The sequence below is a fragment of the Canis lupus genome, chromosome 10, assembly GCF_048164855.1.
Source record: "Canis lupus baileyi chromosome 10, mCanLup2.hap1, whole genome shotgun sequence".
In the NCBI taxonomy this organism is placed as follows: domain Eukaryota; kingdom Metazoa; phylum Chordata; class Mammalia; order Carnivora; family Canidae; genus Canis; species Canis lupus.
Window position 1 is genome coordinate 68621879 of NC_132847.1, and position 17575 is coordinate 68639453.

The 17575-nt window shown below is 33.4% G+C and overlaps 1 protein-coding gene and 1 long non-coding RNA gene across 16 annotated transcripts in view; one reads left to right on the plus strand and one right to left on the minus strand.

Annotated features, from left to right (window-relative positions):
• The window catches only part of PTBP3 (polypyrimidine tract binding protein 3), a 152220-nt gene that overhangs the window by 31732 nt on the left and 102913 nt on the right, over positions 1 to 17575 (minus strand). For all 14 annotated transcript variants that reach the window (XM_072842355.1, XM_072842352.1, XM_072842354.1 and 11 more), the window contains 3 exons: positions 16703 to 16867; positions 8046 to 8156; positions 6443 to 6617 (listed from right to left, as the gene is read on the minus strand). In XM_072842355.1, the coding sequence (XP_072698456.1) occupies positions 6443 to 6617; positions 8046 to 8156; positions 16703 to 16867 (451 nt within the window). The remainder of the gene's footprint in view (positions 1 to 6442; positions 6618 to 8045; positions 8157 to 16702; positions 16868 to 17575) is intronic.
• The window catches only part of LOC140641883 (uncharacterized), an 86103-nt gene that overhangs the window by 1151 nt on the left and 67377 nt on the right, over positions 1 to 17575 (plus strand). For both annotated transcript variants that reach the window (XR_012038487.1, XR_012038486.1), the window contains exons 2-3: positions 11622 to 11694; positions 12398 to 12439. This is a non-coding gene — a long non-coding RNA (uncharacterized lncRNA). The remainder of the gene's footprint in view (positions 1 to 11621; positions 11695 to 12397; positions 12440 to 17575) is intronic.

Genomic DNA, 17575 nt, shown 5'->3' on the forward strand with positions numbered 1-17575 from the left:
GTTTTTGATAATATGGTTACCAGTTACCATTAAATTTGTATATACCTCTCTTGCATAGCAGTATATACTTAAGTTCACAGTTCAAGTTTGAACCCATTCGTTCCTCCTCTCCTCCCCATGTTTTAGATATGTTAATTTATATTACATCTTTTTTTGCATGTCATTTCCTTGACTGTTTCTTTAAAGAAATATTTATTTTTACTGCTTTTGTGTTTCCTACATTTATATGGTCACTTTTGGTCTTTCCACTCAAAAGTCCCCTTTAATATTTCTTGCAGGAGTGGTTTAGTGGTCATGAACTCCTTTAGTTTTTGTTTGTCTGAGAAACTCTTTATCTCTCCTATTCTGAATGACAGCTTTCCTGGGTATTCTTTGCTGCAGATTTTTTCCTATTCAGCACTTTGAATATATCACAAATACTGAAACTTTTAATGCTTGATAAACAATATATAAATTATTTCCTTTTTTGATTTGTGTTTTTTGTGTCCTAAGAAACCTTTGTCTATCCCAAATTGCAAAGATTTTTCTCCTAGAAGTTGTATAGGTTTAAAAGTTACATTAAAGGCCTATGGATCCATTTTAAGGCAATTAGTCAGTATAGTATAAAATGGGGGAAAGCGTTTATTTTTTCGAATATGAATTTCTACCTGTCCAAAAACTTGAGAAATTTTCTTTCCCTATGGAATTCTAAGCTGTTGAAAAATCAACAAATTAGATATGTATGGGTCTATTTCTAGACTTTGCATTCTACTCTATTAATGTAAATCTGTATTACCTATCCTTTTTACACCACCAAACTGCTTGATTTCTGCAGCTTTACGTTAAATCTTACATTAAAAAAATTCTTTTAAATTATTTAACCATTCTAGATAGCTTCTTTTCCTATTTCTATATACATTTTAGAAGTTCAGTGCATCTTCCTCAAGTAGGGAAAAAGAAAATAAGAGCTTAGAAAAACAAATAAGGAATTACTATGATTTTATCAGGGTTGCTAAATATAAAATCAAGAAACAAGTCTGTATTTCTATATTAGTAACAGTGAAATAACAATGATTGCTGAAACTTATATTGCATTTATTCCAGGCACCATTCTAAACTCTTTATGTACATTAGCACATTTAATATTTATTACAAGCCTACCAGTTGAGTACTATTATTCTGCTCATTTCACATATGAAGAAAAGAAAGTGGAGAGCAGTTAAGCAATTTGTCCAAAGCCACACAGATTATAAATAGTAGGTCTAGAATTATAATCTAAAAGGTATGGTTATGGGGATCCCTGGGTGGCTCAGCGGTTTAGTGCCTGCCTTTGGCCCAGGGCACGATCCTGGAGTCCCAGGATCGAGTCCCGCGTCAGGATCCTGGCATGGAGCCTGCTTCTCCCTCTGCCTGTGTCTCTGCCTCTCTCTATCATGAATAAATAAATACATAAATCTTTAAAAAAATAAATAAAAGATATGGTTCTGAGGAATAAATCTAACAAAGCTTGTTAATATTTATGGAGAAAAGTTGCCAAACTCTCTGGAAAGACATTAATGAACATTCAAAAAAATGGAGGGATGCACAATGTTCAAAGACTGGAGAACTCTATTGTAAAGATGTCAATGATCTTCTAAGTGATTTAAAAAGTCAATGTAATCCAATTGAAACTCCAACAGCTTTTTTTTTTTTTTTGAGGACTTGACAAGCTCATCCTAAATTTCATAGGTAAGATGACCAAGAATTGCTAAGATACTCTTAAAGAATAAGGTAAAAAGATTTATTCTATCAGATATTGAGCCCTGTGGTGATGACAAAAGGGAAGACTAATAAACAGACCCATGCAATCAGGCCCAGGAAACTATTTAAGCAAATATTCAGCTGAAGTTAGTAGGTATTAATAAGCTTGAGACAATTTTTTGTGTACTACAGGATTGAGCAAATAAGTAAACATGTTGAGACTAATAGAAACTAACTCATCTTGAAGAAGAAAGAACAGTATGAAAAGCATGCTGGGTTGGAATTGGAGGTATTAGCTAAAATTTGTGGGTTTTTAACCGCACAGAGGCATACGTTTATGAAGCACACAAACAGAAATATACTTATGAAGTATATACATACACACATATTCCAGAAATGTTCATTCAAAATACATAGAAGTAATGATGCTCCTATTAACAATGAGCACATGTAATACCTGGATTTTTATTTCAAAATACCATTTCACACTAAAAGGAACCAGGCCTCACTGGAGAAGTAGCCAATTACAGCACTAAGACAGGGAAAGTATAAAAGATCTGAAATTTAAAAAAAAAAAAAAAAAAAAAAAAAAAAAAAAAATCTGAACTATTTCAGCCAGAAAGTCAAAGTGTTCCAGTGGTGATGGGGATATGTCAAGGGGCCACAAAAGCCAGCGTGAAAGGGCTCCTACTGCCCAAATCTGGGAGAGGTTGAACATAATATGAAAAATAACAGTACACAATGCATAGAATAAAATAATCCCTAAGACCATACTGACATGAAAAAACAAATCAGTAAATAAGCCATACAAACCTAATACAGAGTATAATGAATATAGACATTATTACTATCATTTTAAAGATTTTATTATTAATTCATGAGGGACCCACACACACAGGGGCAGAGACACAGGCAGAGGGAGAAGTAGACTCTCCACCAGGAACCCGATGTAGAATTTACAATCCTTGAGCCAAAGGCAGATGCTCAATCACTGAGCCACCCAGGCGTCCCTAGACAACATTATTATACTATAATTATGTAATGTGATATACATCCCTACATCACCAATCATAATATATAAATGTATCTAAGTGACATGTTATACACCTTAAATTCATACATTGTTATGTATCAAATTTATTTGGAAGAAAGGAAGGGTTGGGTAAGAAAAAGTTCTTCAAAATAAAATCCCAGCTAATGCACATCGAAGGAAAGACAGAATTAACAAATCCCCAATAAGGCAGCCATCACAGTAACAAATTTTGGCAATGGATGATAAAATTAAAGAGTGAAAAGTGATAAAGAACAGGCTATTTATATAGTCTCAATGTATCACCCTACAAATTAATTACAGAGAAAAAGAGTAATTTTAATGGGAAGAAGCTTGGCAGAAACCAACTTAATAAGTGATCAAAGTTATTTATCACCAGGAACTAGAAAACTAGCATGTTCCCTTGATGTAACCAGTGGAAAAAGAGGCAACACTGTTTCAGCCAAAACACCAGACACTCTTATTGAGACATTCTATGAAACACCCAAACTGAAATCTTCACAAATGCAAGGATCATGAAAAACAAAGAATGAGGAAATGTTCCAAATTAAAGGAAATGACATGCCAAATAAATTAGCCTGATACTAGTTTGGATCTTTACCAGAAAAAAATTCTCTTATAAAGAACACTACTTTTGCAATAGGTGAAAGTTTTAAAAGGTTTATGGATCAGATAATAGTATTGTATGAATGCTAATTTCATGGTTTTGATTAACTGAACTGTTTCAAGGTAAGAATGTCCTTGTTCTTAGAAAATACGCACTGAGTTTTCATAAAGAGGCATCATGCCTGCAACTTACTCTCCAATATTCAGGGGAAAAAGAAAAAACAACTATTCATCCCCTCAATGTAATCAGAGAGATGATGAAGTAAATGTGGTATGATGCGAACTAAGGAGTCTGAATAATTCTGGGTATAAGGTAATTCTTTGTACTATTTTTACAACTTAAATTACTTCAGAACAGAATTACTAAAATACTATAAACTTTAGAATATAAGTATATGTGTTTATGATGTCAGGAAAACAAAAGATTTATTAAACAAGACATAAAAAATATAAAGGAAATAGCAAATAAATTTGACTAAATAAAAATACCACAACAAGAATAAACCAATAAGCCCAAAATTGGAACAATTTGCAATACATATAACCAACAAAGGACTAGTAGGTAGGATACAGATTTAAAAATTATACATTTTTATTATATAAAAATTAAAGAAGAAACTAAACACAAAAGTTGGCAAAAAAATTAAAAATTTCATAAGGGAGAATGGCCAATAAATAAAAACATGTTCAACTTCATGGGTGATCAGGAAAATCTCATAGCAGCACTGTCCATAATAGCCTCAAGCTAAAACAACCCAAATGTCTATCAACAGAATGAATAAACAAACTGTGGTATGTTCATACAATGGATATCTATATACTTGACAGTACTGAGAATGAATAAGCAATAGCCACATATATACATATATAAATATGGATGAATCACAAGTCACAAAAGAAAATGAAGAGCATGATGCCATTTACATAAAATTCTAAATAAAGGAGGGAAAAATGTTTAAATTATCACTTAGTGCTGCATAATGCGTGTTAAGAAAAACACAAGGAAAAAGCAGAAAAGCAAAGGAATGATTACCATCAAATTTCAGATCGATCATCTTGGGGCAGAGAGGGAAGGAACATAATCAATGAGAGGGCTACAAAGAATGCTTCTTCAGGATGTATAAATTATTTCTTAACCTGAGTGATAACTACATGAGTGTTAAAAAACATACTTGCATATTTTAGAAGCTATTCTTTTTTTTTTTTTTTTTTTTTTTTTTAACAAGCTGGAGCCTGGGTCCAAGTGTACCCGACCAGCGGAGCAGGGGCTTGGACCTTAGAAGCTATTCTGATGGTATAATGTGTATCACTAAAAATGGGTAGAGTACTTACAACTTAACCCTAGGAACTATAAAGAATCTTTTTTTTTTTTTACTATAAAGAATCTTAAAAAAAAAAAAAAAAAAAGAACTGATAGGTAGGAAAAGGTCAGGAGGATGGTACACAGAAGCCAAGAGAAAGGAATAGTGAACTGTGTCAAATATTAGCAAGAGGCAGAATAAACTTTTACACAATACGCAAGAAAATGTTATTACTCTCTGTTGATGAATCAGTTATCTTAAGATATAGACATTACTTTGCAATGAGATTTACTAAAACAATGAAAAAGGATGTAAATATCCTAGTATTTTATATTCAGAAACCAAAACTTTTGACTGTATTTTCTTTTAAGATTTTATTTATTTATTCATGAGAGACACAGAGAGAGAGGCAGAGACATATGAAAAAAAGAGAAGCAGGCTCCTCACAGGGAGCCTGACTCAGAACTTGATCCCGGGACCAGGATCATGCCCTGAGCTGAAGGCAGATGCTCAATTGCTGAGCCCTCTTGATCGTAATTTTTAAATGTCCTCCCTCCCACAATGTCTGACATTAATTACATCAACCGTATAAAATTATTGGACTAAATATAGTTCTGCAGTTGATAGCCAAGTTTTGGTAAACTTGAATGATAACCTCAATTCCTATGATGTATTACTGAAATTGTGAATTCAAAGAACTTTGGGATCTGCCAAATCGGACATGTTAAGTAGAGGCTGGTAACAAATACTATATAACACAAAAAATTTAGTTAGCCCAAGATAGAAACTTTAACAATTTAGGAACACGAACTGAACAACTCACTTGGCTTTTCCAGTTACAAATAACAAAAGCTTTTACTTTAATATAAAGCTACAAACTATTTTCCAGAAAATGTTGGACATTTGGGCTAAGGATTCATTTTTTTTCACCTGTAATATAAAGATGGACTAAATACTACTTAAGGTCTCAATGAGCAATATCTCATGGTGTCATTTGGAAAAGGAAAACCAATCACAAAGGGTAATAATATTTAATACTTTACCTAAATAATAAACCACGCTTTTGAGGGTTGCAAAACCAGTAAGTAGCATATATTAACCTAGTGATATACCCAACTGAGGTATCCACTGCTGCTTCTTGCTTTTTTGTTTTAAAAGTATAAATCTATTAATAACTAATTTTAAATAAAAGAAAAAAAGCTCTTCAAAGCAATGGAGACAATTCAGAAGGCTATATTTTTATTAATGAACTGTAACTTCACACAAATTTAAGATAAAGACGAAAGTTCTGATATTTAAAAAAACCAAACAAAATAAAATAAATCCCCTTCTTTGACCAGAGGAAGAACATACCACTAATTCAGGACCTTATTTTAAAATACCAGTACTTCAAAAGAGAAAAGTATTTTTCTTAAGAGAGATTATACCAATATTTCGTGGCTATAAGTCAACACATTTAAAGCAATGTTAATATGTAAGATTATTAATTGGAAGCAAATGGTTGTGTGGCTTACAAAACAACGAGTAAGATTAATGTCAGAAAATAAATTTTTAACTCATTTTCAGATATTCATTTGTTTTGCCAACTAACAGAAGAATCTACTAATATTAAGATTTAATTACTGGACACATTTTGTTCCAAGACTTTTTTTCTTTTCTTTAGAAATCCTTTAAGAATCCAAGAAGAAAAAGGCTGATATACATAGATTAATAAATAAAAATAACTTCACAAAACTTGCTTTGTGACCCAAAATGAACTACTCACCAAAAGCAGCAGCCATAGGGGGTTCAAGGGATGGCTGGCCATCACCAGTAGGAAGGTCTAAACGAGTGAAGTCTCTGCTTTTGTCATTATTATATTTCACATTAAGGCTGGTGAGCTTGGAGAAGTCAATACGCAGAGTGCAGCATGCATTATAGATATTCTGGCCATCCAGAGCCTAAAGCATGTAAGAAAGGGACTGATATTTTGCAAGACAACAACACTGATACATCAAGTAGCCTCTATTTTGACACGGAATTGCAATCAGGTGTAAAGCAGAAAGCAATAGACTAAAAGCTGTGTTTACTTTTACCTCTGTTACTATGTGAATGTAAGAGAGAAAAAAATCTCAGGTTTTCCACAATGTCATAATAATCTCTATTTTGTCTGTGGTAAGATCAAATGAAAGAAGAGAAATATAAAAGATGGGGAAAATATTATACATTACTGAGCACTGTACTAGCTATCACTATGATTATTTTGTCCACAACAAATGTTTAAAAATGATTTGATTTTGTATTTCATCTTAATTTTTTAGTATACTTTGTATAGGTAAAGATGAAATAAAGCCTTTCTAAATGGAACTTGTCAGAACTACAACATACAAAATATTATGATCTCTTGTTTTATTCTCTTGTAAATTTATTTTATAATAGTTTGAATAATAATGAGAGAAATTTTGCAGTTGGTTCCGATATAAGACCAAAGATCAGCAATTCCTCCTTTCACAATAAATGAAAATTTATCACAGGGGTATTTGTAGCCACTTGACTTCTGCAAATGCTCAAATTTATAAAAATAGATACCAGAAACCAAAATACATTAAAAAATGCAAATATACAAAAACCACTTCCTTATAATAACAGCTACTCATGAGGACATCAGAAAGGTACAAAATAATATATACAGGCAAAGGGTACAGCAAATATGAAGTCTATATTCCTAATCAAGAGGCAGACAGTACACACAAAACTACTAAAAACCTTAGTCCCTTTTAAACCTTATCTTTGAAAAGAAATTAGAAATAATTCAGATACTGATAAAAGATAGAATTAGGGTTAGGAATAGACTTCAGTAGGAGATGAAACCAAATGAATATGAAATTTCATATCTTGTCAAAAGTCAAGCACTCATGTACTTAAAAAAAAAAAAGACAATATAAACCAAAAGCAGCAAACTTCCTAAAATATAGTATCCTCACCAATTCAGAGCTCAACAACAACAACAACAAAAAAAATCAACCAATCTTTGGCTGATTTAATAGAAGAAAATGAAGATACAGGACAAAGATAATTCTACTTTATTAGTCAGATTGTATCAGGAATACTGTGCTCCTCTCTAGACTAAGTATCACAGAAATGAGGCCCAAAGATCCGAGAAGTGATAAATGATTTGAAACCATTTCATACGAAGAAAGTAATTTTTAGCTTATTATTTTAAAAAGCATAAGGAACAGTGCATTTAAAAACAGTAAATTTTATATTATGTATATTTTACAATTAAAAACACATGGTGAACTGCAACAAGGGAGAAGACACGATGGTGTTCTTTGGTTATCACTGAAGTGACTGATTAACAAACGAAAAATGAAAAAGATCATAATTACCATTTTGGCATAATGTGCATTCACTGGGTCAGCATACTGAAGCAAGGCTTGAAACTGATTATTCTTTGTAAAGGTGATAATCTTCAAGACTGTGCCAAATTTAGAAAATATCTGGAAAAAGTTCACATCAGGTTAAATCTAAGGAAAATATTAGGCTAATATACGTTTATAAATACCATGTTTTAATTGAAGTAAATTCCATTTTTAAATGAAAATCATTTCCTCTATTAAAACTATTGGTACAAAATGACTTAAATCAAGCCCAACATGTTAATGCTTCAACACTCATGCAGGGCTTAAAATAGTGCCTGACAACTATTTATGCAATAGGCACTCAAATATTTAACCCATTTTATATTATGTCATAAATGGCACAATAGTAAAAACATGACACTACAATAGGAATTAATTAGTGTTATGAGATGATGGTGTTATAAAGCATTTGAATGGAAGTGGGATAGTCCTATGAATCAACTATTTCACTTTGAGAATCAGCATCTACTTCTTGAGATTTTTATAGGCAGAGAAACTACAAAATTTTCTTCTAGAGGCTGTTCTATTAATTCATTCAATATTCACAAAGGGCTGTCCTAAGCTCTGGGAAATCAGCAGTGAATAACAAGAGTCTCTCTGCCCTGAGGAAGGATAGACCATAAATAACAGGATGTTTCATCACAAAAAAGTGTTAGGAATAAAAATAAAAGGAAAAGGGATGAGAGTGGATTGGCACGTAAGCTGGGAAGGTGCAAGAATGGTTGAAGGCCTTTCTGAAGTCTTTGGAGAAGAGTGAATAAACAGTGTGAGGAAAATATTCTGATAGATCCCTGGTTACCAATGATCTTAAAAAAACTTGCTCTATTCCACCACCACAAAGGTTCCTGGCCAAGGTTACTATAGTGCATTTTGTTTTCCTCTGACATCCCGTCTTAAATTTGTATCTTAATAGCCAGAAACCTATCCTTCTGCTTCTAAAAGTAAAAAAATAAGTATTCTCTATACTGGTAAGAACTTGCTATTATCACATACTATATATGACTGTCCTTAATAGCCAAATGGTCCTCCCTTTTCATTATCACAAAGAATAATCAATAATAAATAACCTAGGGGTGCCTGGATGGCTGAGTCAGTTAAGCATCCAAACTCTTGACTTTGGTGTAGGTCATCATCTCAAGGCTGTGAGACTGAGTTCCTCACAGGGCTCTGCACTCAGTGGGTACTCTGCTTGGGATTCTCTCTCATATATGATATATATAGATCAATCTTTAAAAAAAATTTTTTTTAAAATAGTAATTACCCTAAAGCATAGGCAACAGAAAGAAAAAAACGGTAAATTCTACTACATCAAAATGTAAAACTTTTGTGCTCAAAAGACACTATCAACAGAGCAAAACAGCAACCCACAAAATGGGAAATTATATTTGCAAATCATATACTCCATAAAGGATTAAAATCCAGAATGTATAAAGAATTCTTATAATTCAACAACAAAAATCCAATTTAATAATCAGTAAAAAACAAATAGATATTCCTCCAAAGAAAACAATAAAATAGCCAATAAACACATGAAAAGATATTCAACATCACTAATCAAAAACTCAATGAGATACTACTTCATACTCATTAGGACAGCTATTATGAAAAACACAAAAAAACATCAGTAGTAAAAGACATGATGTCTCATCATAAAAAAGTATTATGAATAAAAATAAAAGGAAAAGCGATGAGAAATATCAAGTGTTGGGGAGGATGTGGAGAAAATAGAACCTTTGTGCACAGTTGGTGGGAATGCAAAATGGTATAGCTGCTATGGAAAACACTATGGTGGTTCTTCAAAGAAATTAAAAATAAAATTACCATATGATCCAACAATTCCATTTCTGAGTATAAACCCAAAAGAACTGAAAGCAGTGACTCAGAGAGCTATTTGTACATCCGCATTCACAAAAGGCTTATTTGTAAAAGATGGAAGCAACTTAAATGTCCATCCACAAAAATGTGGTAAATATATACAATGGAATATTATTCAGCCTTTAAAAGGAAGGACATTCTGACACATGCTACAACATGGATGAACCTTGAACACATTTAAGTGAAATAAGCCAGTCACAAAATAAAAAATTATGCACAATTCCAACTTTAAGAGTAACCTAGAGTAGTCAAATTCACAGAGACAGTGAGTAGAATGGTGGTTACCAGGGGATGAGACAGGATGAGACAAAAGGGGAAGGGGGCATTATTGTTTAATGGGTTTCAGTTTAGGAAGACAAAAAAAGTTTCAGAGATATTTTCAGAGATATATTTGGGGATAACTGCAAAACAATGTGTACTTAATGTCACTAAACCATACGGTTAAAATGGTTAAAATGGTAAAATTTATATATTTATATTAAACCCCTCAAAATAAACTATCCTAAAGTCCAAATACTCATTTTTGGCAGAATATTCTTCTTTAACATATACTCAGCTCAGAGTCACACTTCTTGGAGGAGATAACACCATTCAACAAGATTTGTGGAACCAGTCTGTCTTAGAAGGACTGACCAAAAAATATTATTACTTAAAATTAGATAGTCTGAGCGTTCTTTATTGAAATTCCTTTAAAATGTAGCTAATTTAATTATGGTCATACTTAAAACTTTGGGATCTTAATCTCTCATTTAACTATTTTGAAAAACATAAGGAATTTGTTTTTGTACTTTTAATGAAACTTTTGGTTCTGTCACAAGCATTTCCTCAGTACACTTGTGTGTCCTAGATAACATTCTTAGAATTTATAAAAGAATACCAAAGTGGGGTGCCTGAGTGGCTCAGTCAGTTAAGCATCTGCTTTTGGCTCATGTCATGATCTCAATGTTCTGGGATCGAACCTTGTGTTGGGCTCCCTGCATAGTGGAGTCTGCTTCTCTCCACTGTCTACCCCATCCGAACTCATGCTATCTCTCTATTCCTCTCTCTCAAATAGTAAAATCTTCAAAAAAGAATAACAAATTTACCATATTCTCAGCTGTCAAAGAATATAGATTTTATGTTGTATCTTTCTTTAAGATATAAGCATTCTTGAGCAAAGGTCTTATATTTTCTTCATTTCTACCTTTGGTGATACTGTGGTCACACACACACTACCCCGATCTAAATATTTTAAGTGCATCAACTGAGTGTTGGCTAAAGGAGAAGTAATAGACTTTTTACTGCACCCACACACAGTATTCTAAAGTACAACATTATATCACATATAATTTTGCCCTGGTGTATCTCTCTGACCACATATCCTGATACTTTTTATAACAGACTATTTATACCAACAATGTGCAGTTGTCTATAGTTCTCTAAATACAACAAGTGGTGTCAGACTTCTAAGCCTTTTCTTAGAACTCTGTGTCTAATACCTAGTGTATTTTATCTTTTCTAAAACTCAGCTCAGGAAGTAAGCCACCAGAAAATTCTCTGCCTCTCCCAAATATCAACAGAATTAATTCTCTTTTCTGAGTATTACCCTCTTCTTGGTTTCATTTATAAATATTTGTTTTACTTACATTGTACTATACATTTATTTACATATCTGTCTCCTTTAATTAGACTGAAGGCTCCTCGAAGGTGACTACCTTACCTTAATCATTACTACATCACTGAGTACAATTCTTGCAAAGAAGTAGGTACACAGTAAATGTTTATTATTAACTGATAAAGAATTATACGAAGATTTGATTGAAGAATTATGGCAACATGCAGTTTTTCAAAAATAATAAACTTTTTATGTAAAATAGTTCATTAATGAAATAGAACATAAAATTTATTCTCAAATTTGGAATTTTACACTAAATTATACATAGAACCTAGTTAATTTTCACTTAACTTTCAGATGTTGTTAATGTTTACATTCTTTCTCTCATTTAACTTGAACACCACCAAGCTATACATCCTTACTGACTGCTGTGGTTTGGCTGTGTGATTTTTTAACTGAATATGCTAACAGAATATAAATGGACTGAACTGGCTAAGCATGGATAGTTATCTAGAGTCTTCTGGACTGTATTTACTGAGAGGAACTATAAAGATCAACCTGATACTTTTGAATAAATTAAGTGTGGACCAACATCAGGGAATCCAAGCTAATGCCTCAAATGTGATTTTTAAGATCTTTTCATAATTACCAAAATAATAAATTTTAAACAAATTTGGTCTCATAAGATTAACATTCAGGAAAATTTAATATATATGGATTTATTAATACTGATTACAATAATTTAACTCTTTGATTCAAATATTTCCTTAATATATATTTATTTTGCTGTCATGAACATAAACACATAGACTCAATTCTTGATGTCTCCTGTGTATTTTAATTTTTTCAGACTTGAAAATGGGATGAAGAAAATACTAAAGATCAAAGTCAGGTAAAATTAATCTTCATAGTGATTTTTGTAAATGTAGCACTTACCAGAAACTAAAAAGTTCATTTGTAGTCACCTGTAAAAAGTGTACTGGCCATAATTTCTTTGCAATATTTTTTTGTGCGCAACAAAACAATGACTTAAGAACCAGAATTTTATATTACTAGCACTGACTCCTTTAATACCATAATAATTGCTTTTTGCAAGCTCTTTTTCTTTGCTCTGCAATTCAAAAAGATCAGTCCTTTTTTCCAAAGACATTCATCTACTGGACATTCATTAAAGAGGCCCATAAATAACAGTAGAAGTAATGGATTACATGAGAACATTGTTTTTTTTGGCTTTGTTTTAAAGATTTTATTTATTCACAAGAGACACACAGAGAGAAGCAGAGACACAGGCAGAAGGAGAAGCAGGCTCCTTGCAGGGATTCAATCCCGGGGCCTCGAGATCACGCCCTGAGCGGAAGGCAGATGCTCAACCACTGAGCCACCTAGGCATCCCAAGAACATTGTTTTGAACTATTTCAGTGCATGAAGAAATTTTTTAGTATGCAGGGTTGAATTTACATGATAGATTAGCTGATCAATGCCTTCTTTATCTAAAAATACTCTCTAGGTGATGTCATCCAATCCAATGGCTTAAATTACCACCCACTCATACGCTGATACTAACCAAATCTCCAGCCCTGAATTCTTATGCCCAGTCTAGACTTATTTCCCAACTATCTATTCAACATCTACCACTTAGACGCCTAATAGGAAACTTAACATGAACAAAACACTACCTCTCACCCCTGTCCCTTTTTTTCCCTTCATTCAGTCTTTACTTAGTACAAAATCACTGTATTTTACCAGAGGCTCACACCCAAATCCTGGAAGCCATTCTTGATCACTCTTCTTTTTCTTCATAATCCATATCTACTCAACCTATCAGCAAATCATTCCAAATACATCCATAATCATCACTAATGTGACCATGTCTTCAAGTGGGTCACCACCATCTCTCATCTGGACTATGCCAACATCCTCTACTTTTGCCTACAGTTTATTCTCAACATAGCAACAAGAGTGATTCCACTGAAACAAATCTATCATTTTCCTCCTCCACTCAAAATCCTCTAATGGCTTCCCATCAGCTAAATCCTAACTCCTTTTCTGACTCTATCATTATTATGGCTTTCTGACTTTTTACACTGCAATAACATAGCCTCATTTCCGATACCTCAACACATTAAGCATATTTCCACTTTAGGGACTTTGTACTTGCTGTTCTGACTAGATCATTATTTTACCATATGTACACATAACTTATACCCTCATATACTTCAAGTCTCTGCTCAAATGTCATCATATTGAAAAGCTCCCTGAGCTGACACGTTGTGTTTCGGTGACAGACAGACAGGCAGACAGAAAAGCTCCCTGAACTTTCTTCATCTGAAATATCACTGCTCCCATCTCAGTCACTCGATCCCCTTACCATGAGATGAGCTAAAGGAAAAAAACACTAGCTTTAATAGATGTTACAGAACAGTTTAGCTAATGCCAACTCTTCAGCAAATAGTATAAAATAATCTGCTAATTAATAACAGGAGAAATGAAACGCACACTTCCATGTATTTCTCCATCACAATATTCGTCACATTTTATGCTATTACTTATGAAAATATATTTTACCCACAAGACAATAAGAGCAAAGATCAGCTTCTTACAATGCAATTTACTAGTATCTGATAATTACAGCTAACATTTCTTGAGCACTTAATATGTACCTTTCAAATATATACCTTAATATGTACACTCTTCTGGGGGCCTTAAATGCCCCCACTGCACTTCATATTAGGAGGCATATTCATGTAATCTTCACAATAAAGGTATAAAACAGACACCATCTTCAGCCCCATTATATAAATAAGAAAAATATACAGAGAGGGCAGGTTACTTGCCCAAGACTATAGAGATAGTTAAGTGATAGAGCCAGGATTCAAACCAGCTCCAGATCTTGTATCCTTAATTATGCTATACTATACTTTAGTTGGCTAATGATAGAGTGCCAGAGAAGAGGGCTTAGTTAATGTAATTAGAGGAAGACTGAGGAAGTAAATTTGACCTGAAAATTGAATGATGCAGATTCAACTAAGTGATTGTCTCAGTGAAGAGTGTTCAAGGCCTAAGAAATAGAAGATAGAAATAGCCTAAGACAGGAATTAATGTGGGGATGGGGATGGTCAAAGGGCCAGAAAAGCCAGGGGCTAAATAAGCAGAAGAGTATTAGGAAGTGAGGTTAAAGTAATGGGGAGAGGTCTGCATGTTGGAACCTGAAGGTAAGGACTTCGATTTTATTCCACCAGCAATAGGAAGGAGAATTTAACAAGAGAGTACAATAACTCAAAGGCTGAGAATCCTACCCCAATGGTTACTACTGAGGACTCTCAGAATCACTCCTCTTCACCCTGAAGGACTCCCATCATCTTTTGGTAGAGGAACAAGGTTTGTTACTGCTCTCAGGGAAACAGTAACTGGAATGATGGGATAGGACCACATGATGGGTAGCTAAGCTCAAGGCTGTTTGATGTCCATGTTGAGACATAGGTGTAAGAACACCTTTTGTAAAACAGCATTAAGGTAGCAGTAGCTTCAATGTTAAGGCTATAAAAGCAAACAAACACTACTGATGGATCACAAAGTATTAATGACACTCAGAAATAAACAGAAGAAAATCCACCAGAACAAAGAAGCCAATCACTTAAGCAATTGCTGAACCCTTTAAAGGAATGAGGGTAGCTATGGATAACACTGTTACAGCCCTCCCTAAGACACACTTCACAAAACCATATATTCAGAAGATGGCTTGCAAGATGCTATTAAAGGGAATACAGAAGACCTAATAAATGGTATATTTTGATATTTACATGCATGGTACAGGAAGTATATTGGGAAATATATCTGAGCTTTAGTGACAATTAGGAAAATGACTGTGGGAAAGTAACTTAAATTTTAAGAACCCCGGTTTCCTTATTTATAAAATATGAGACTAGGATGGAATGCACTTCAATTCTTAAATACATGTGTACATATACACCTCCTATGACTCTTAGTAGTACAAATCCATAGGTTTGGAAAACAGGTAAATGACTCAGAACTGGGGATGCCTGGGTGGTGGTTCAGGGGTTAAGCGTCTGACTTTCGCTCAAGGACTGATCCTGGGGAGACTGAGCCCCACATCAGGCTCCCCATAGGGAGCCTGCTTTTCCCTCTGCCTATGTCTCTGCCTCTGTGTGTCTCTCATGAAGAAATAAATTAAAATCTTAAAAACTAAAAAAATGACTCTGGACTGACTTGGTATCATGCTATGCAATATATATGAGATATAAATATGAAAATAACCATATATTCTAGTGTTTTAACATTTCAATATATGGGTTGACAAGTATAATGAAATGGAATCAGTAAGTAGCAAAAGAGGACAAAAACTAACAAGTTTCTGGGCTAGATGCAAATGTTCATGCATTCAGATTACCAAGTTAACTGTACATTTTGAAGATATGTATAGATGGAATACTAGTTTAAAATATAATGAGCATACAAAACAATGCACTTCATATTAGGAGGCATGAGTTCTAAAAGGCTCTTCAATTACTCTCTATAATATTCAGTTAATCAACTATTGGAGTCTATTTTATTCACTACAAAATTATGTAACTAAGAGTTTCCAGTTCTTAAATTTGATGTAGGCCATTGTAGGCCATGATTTGGTGGAGTGCCTTGTATCACAACAGTTTGGACATTTTACCGGATAGTCTATGAAAACTATATTGCCCATCAGTCAGTATTTAATATGATATTTCCATTTTACATATCCAGAGTATACCTTTCTTTGAAAGTTTTTTAAATGAATACTCAAATGTAAGAAGGAGTGAATAGGAATGAATTGTTTTCTATATTGATTTTGCTTTCCAGGAATGACTATTATCAGAGCTTTTTATAGGATTCTATGCTTTGTTCATTTTCATTTTTAGGTATTTAAAAAAATAATTTCTTATATACACCTTTAAATCAAGTTAGAAAAAGGAAGCTATCAAAAAATTATCTCTAATTGATACTATTTTTTACATAGAACAGGATGTTGAGGGCTTTTTAAAAAATTATTATTTAAATAAATATACCAACCAAAATCAACAACCAAAAAAACCCTAAAGATAATAAAACATTAAAAGTTATGGAGGTCACATTTGCCTCTTTTCTTAAGAGTGTTGTTCCACTTTACCTGATGAAGAACTTCCAGAGTAACAGGGTAAAAGAGGTTTTCAATAATTATTCGGAGCACAGGGCTCTGCCCAGGTAGGATTGTGCCTTCATTGGTAGGAGCTCCAGGAAGGGCCAGACTTCCCGACTGGACAGCACTGACAGCCTGCAGTGCAGCTTGGGCTCTCTATAAAACAATCCAAAATAAGAACTTTTGGTTAAACCACAGCATTCTATGATTCCTAAAAATCAATTGATGCAAAGTACTATGAAGTAATATAGTTAAATAAAAATATTCATACCTACTTTCTCTAGATGTACATATCCTAAATCTGTAATCAGTTAAGATTCAGAATACTTGCTTTCTTATAACAATAACATAATATTTAAGAAAGGTGCTTAAATTTATTTGAAAAAATGAAAAAACGCATGGCCAAAAAGGGGAATATTTAGACATGATTTTTATTTCCTAATTTTTTAAAAAAGATTTAATTATTTGAAAGGAAGAGAAAGTGTACCCAGGAATAAGGGGCGGGGGCCAGAGGGAGAGGGAGAGAAAGAATCCCAGCAAGACTCCACAATGAGCACAAAGCCAATATGGGGCTTGATCCCATGACCCTGATATCATGACCAAAACCAAAATCAACAGCCAGATGCTCAACAGACTGAGTCACCCAGGAGCCACTTTATTTCTTAATTTTTAAATGACAGTAAGAAAAAAAATGTAAAAGTAACATTAAAGATGACTTAAAAACCACTCGAATCCCTCTTCTTTTTTACCTCCCTGAACAACTGAGTTCTAAAACCTTTGGGTGGCATATGATAGATGCAAATATGGAAGAGAGGAGCTATGGTGGTTCAGAGGGGGTTAGGAATGTATCCCTATAGAAAGACA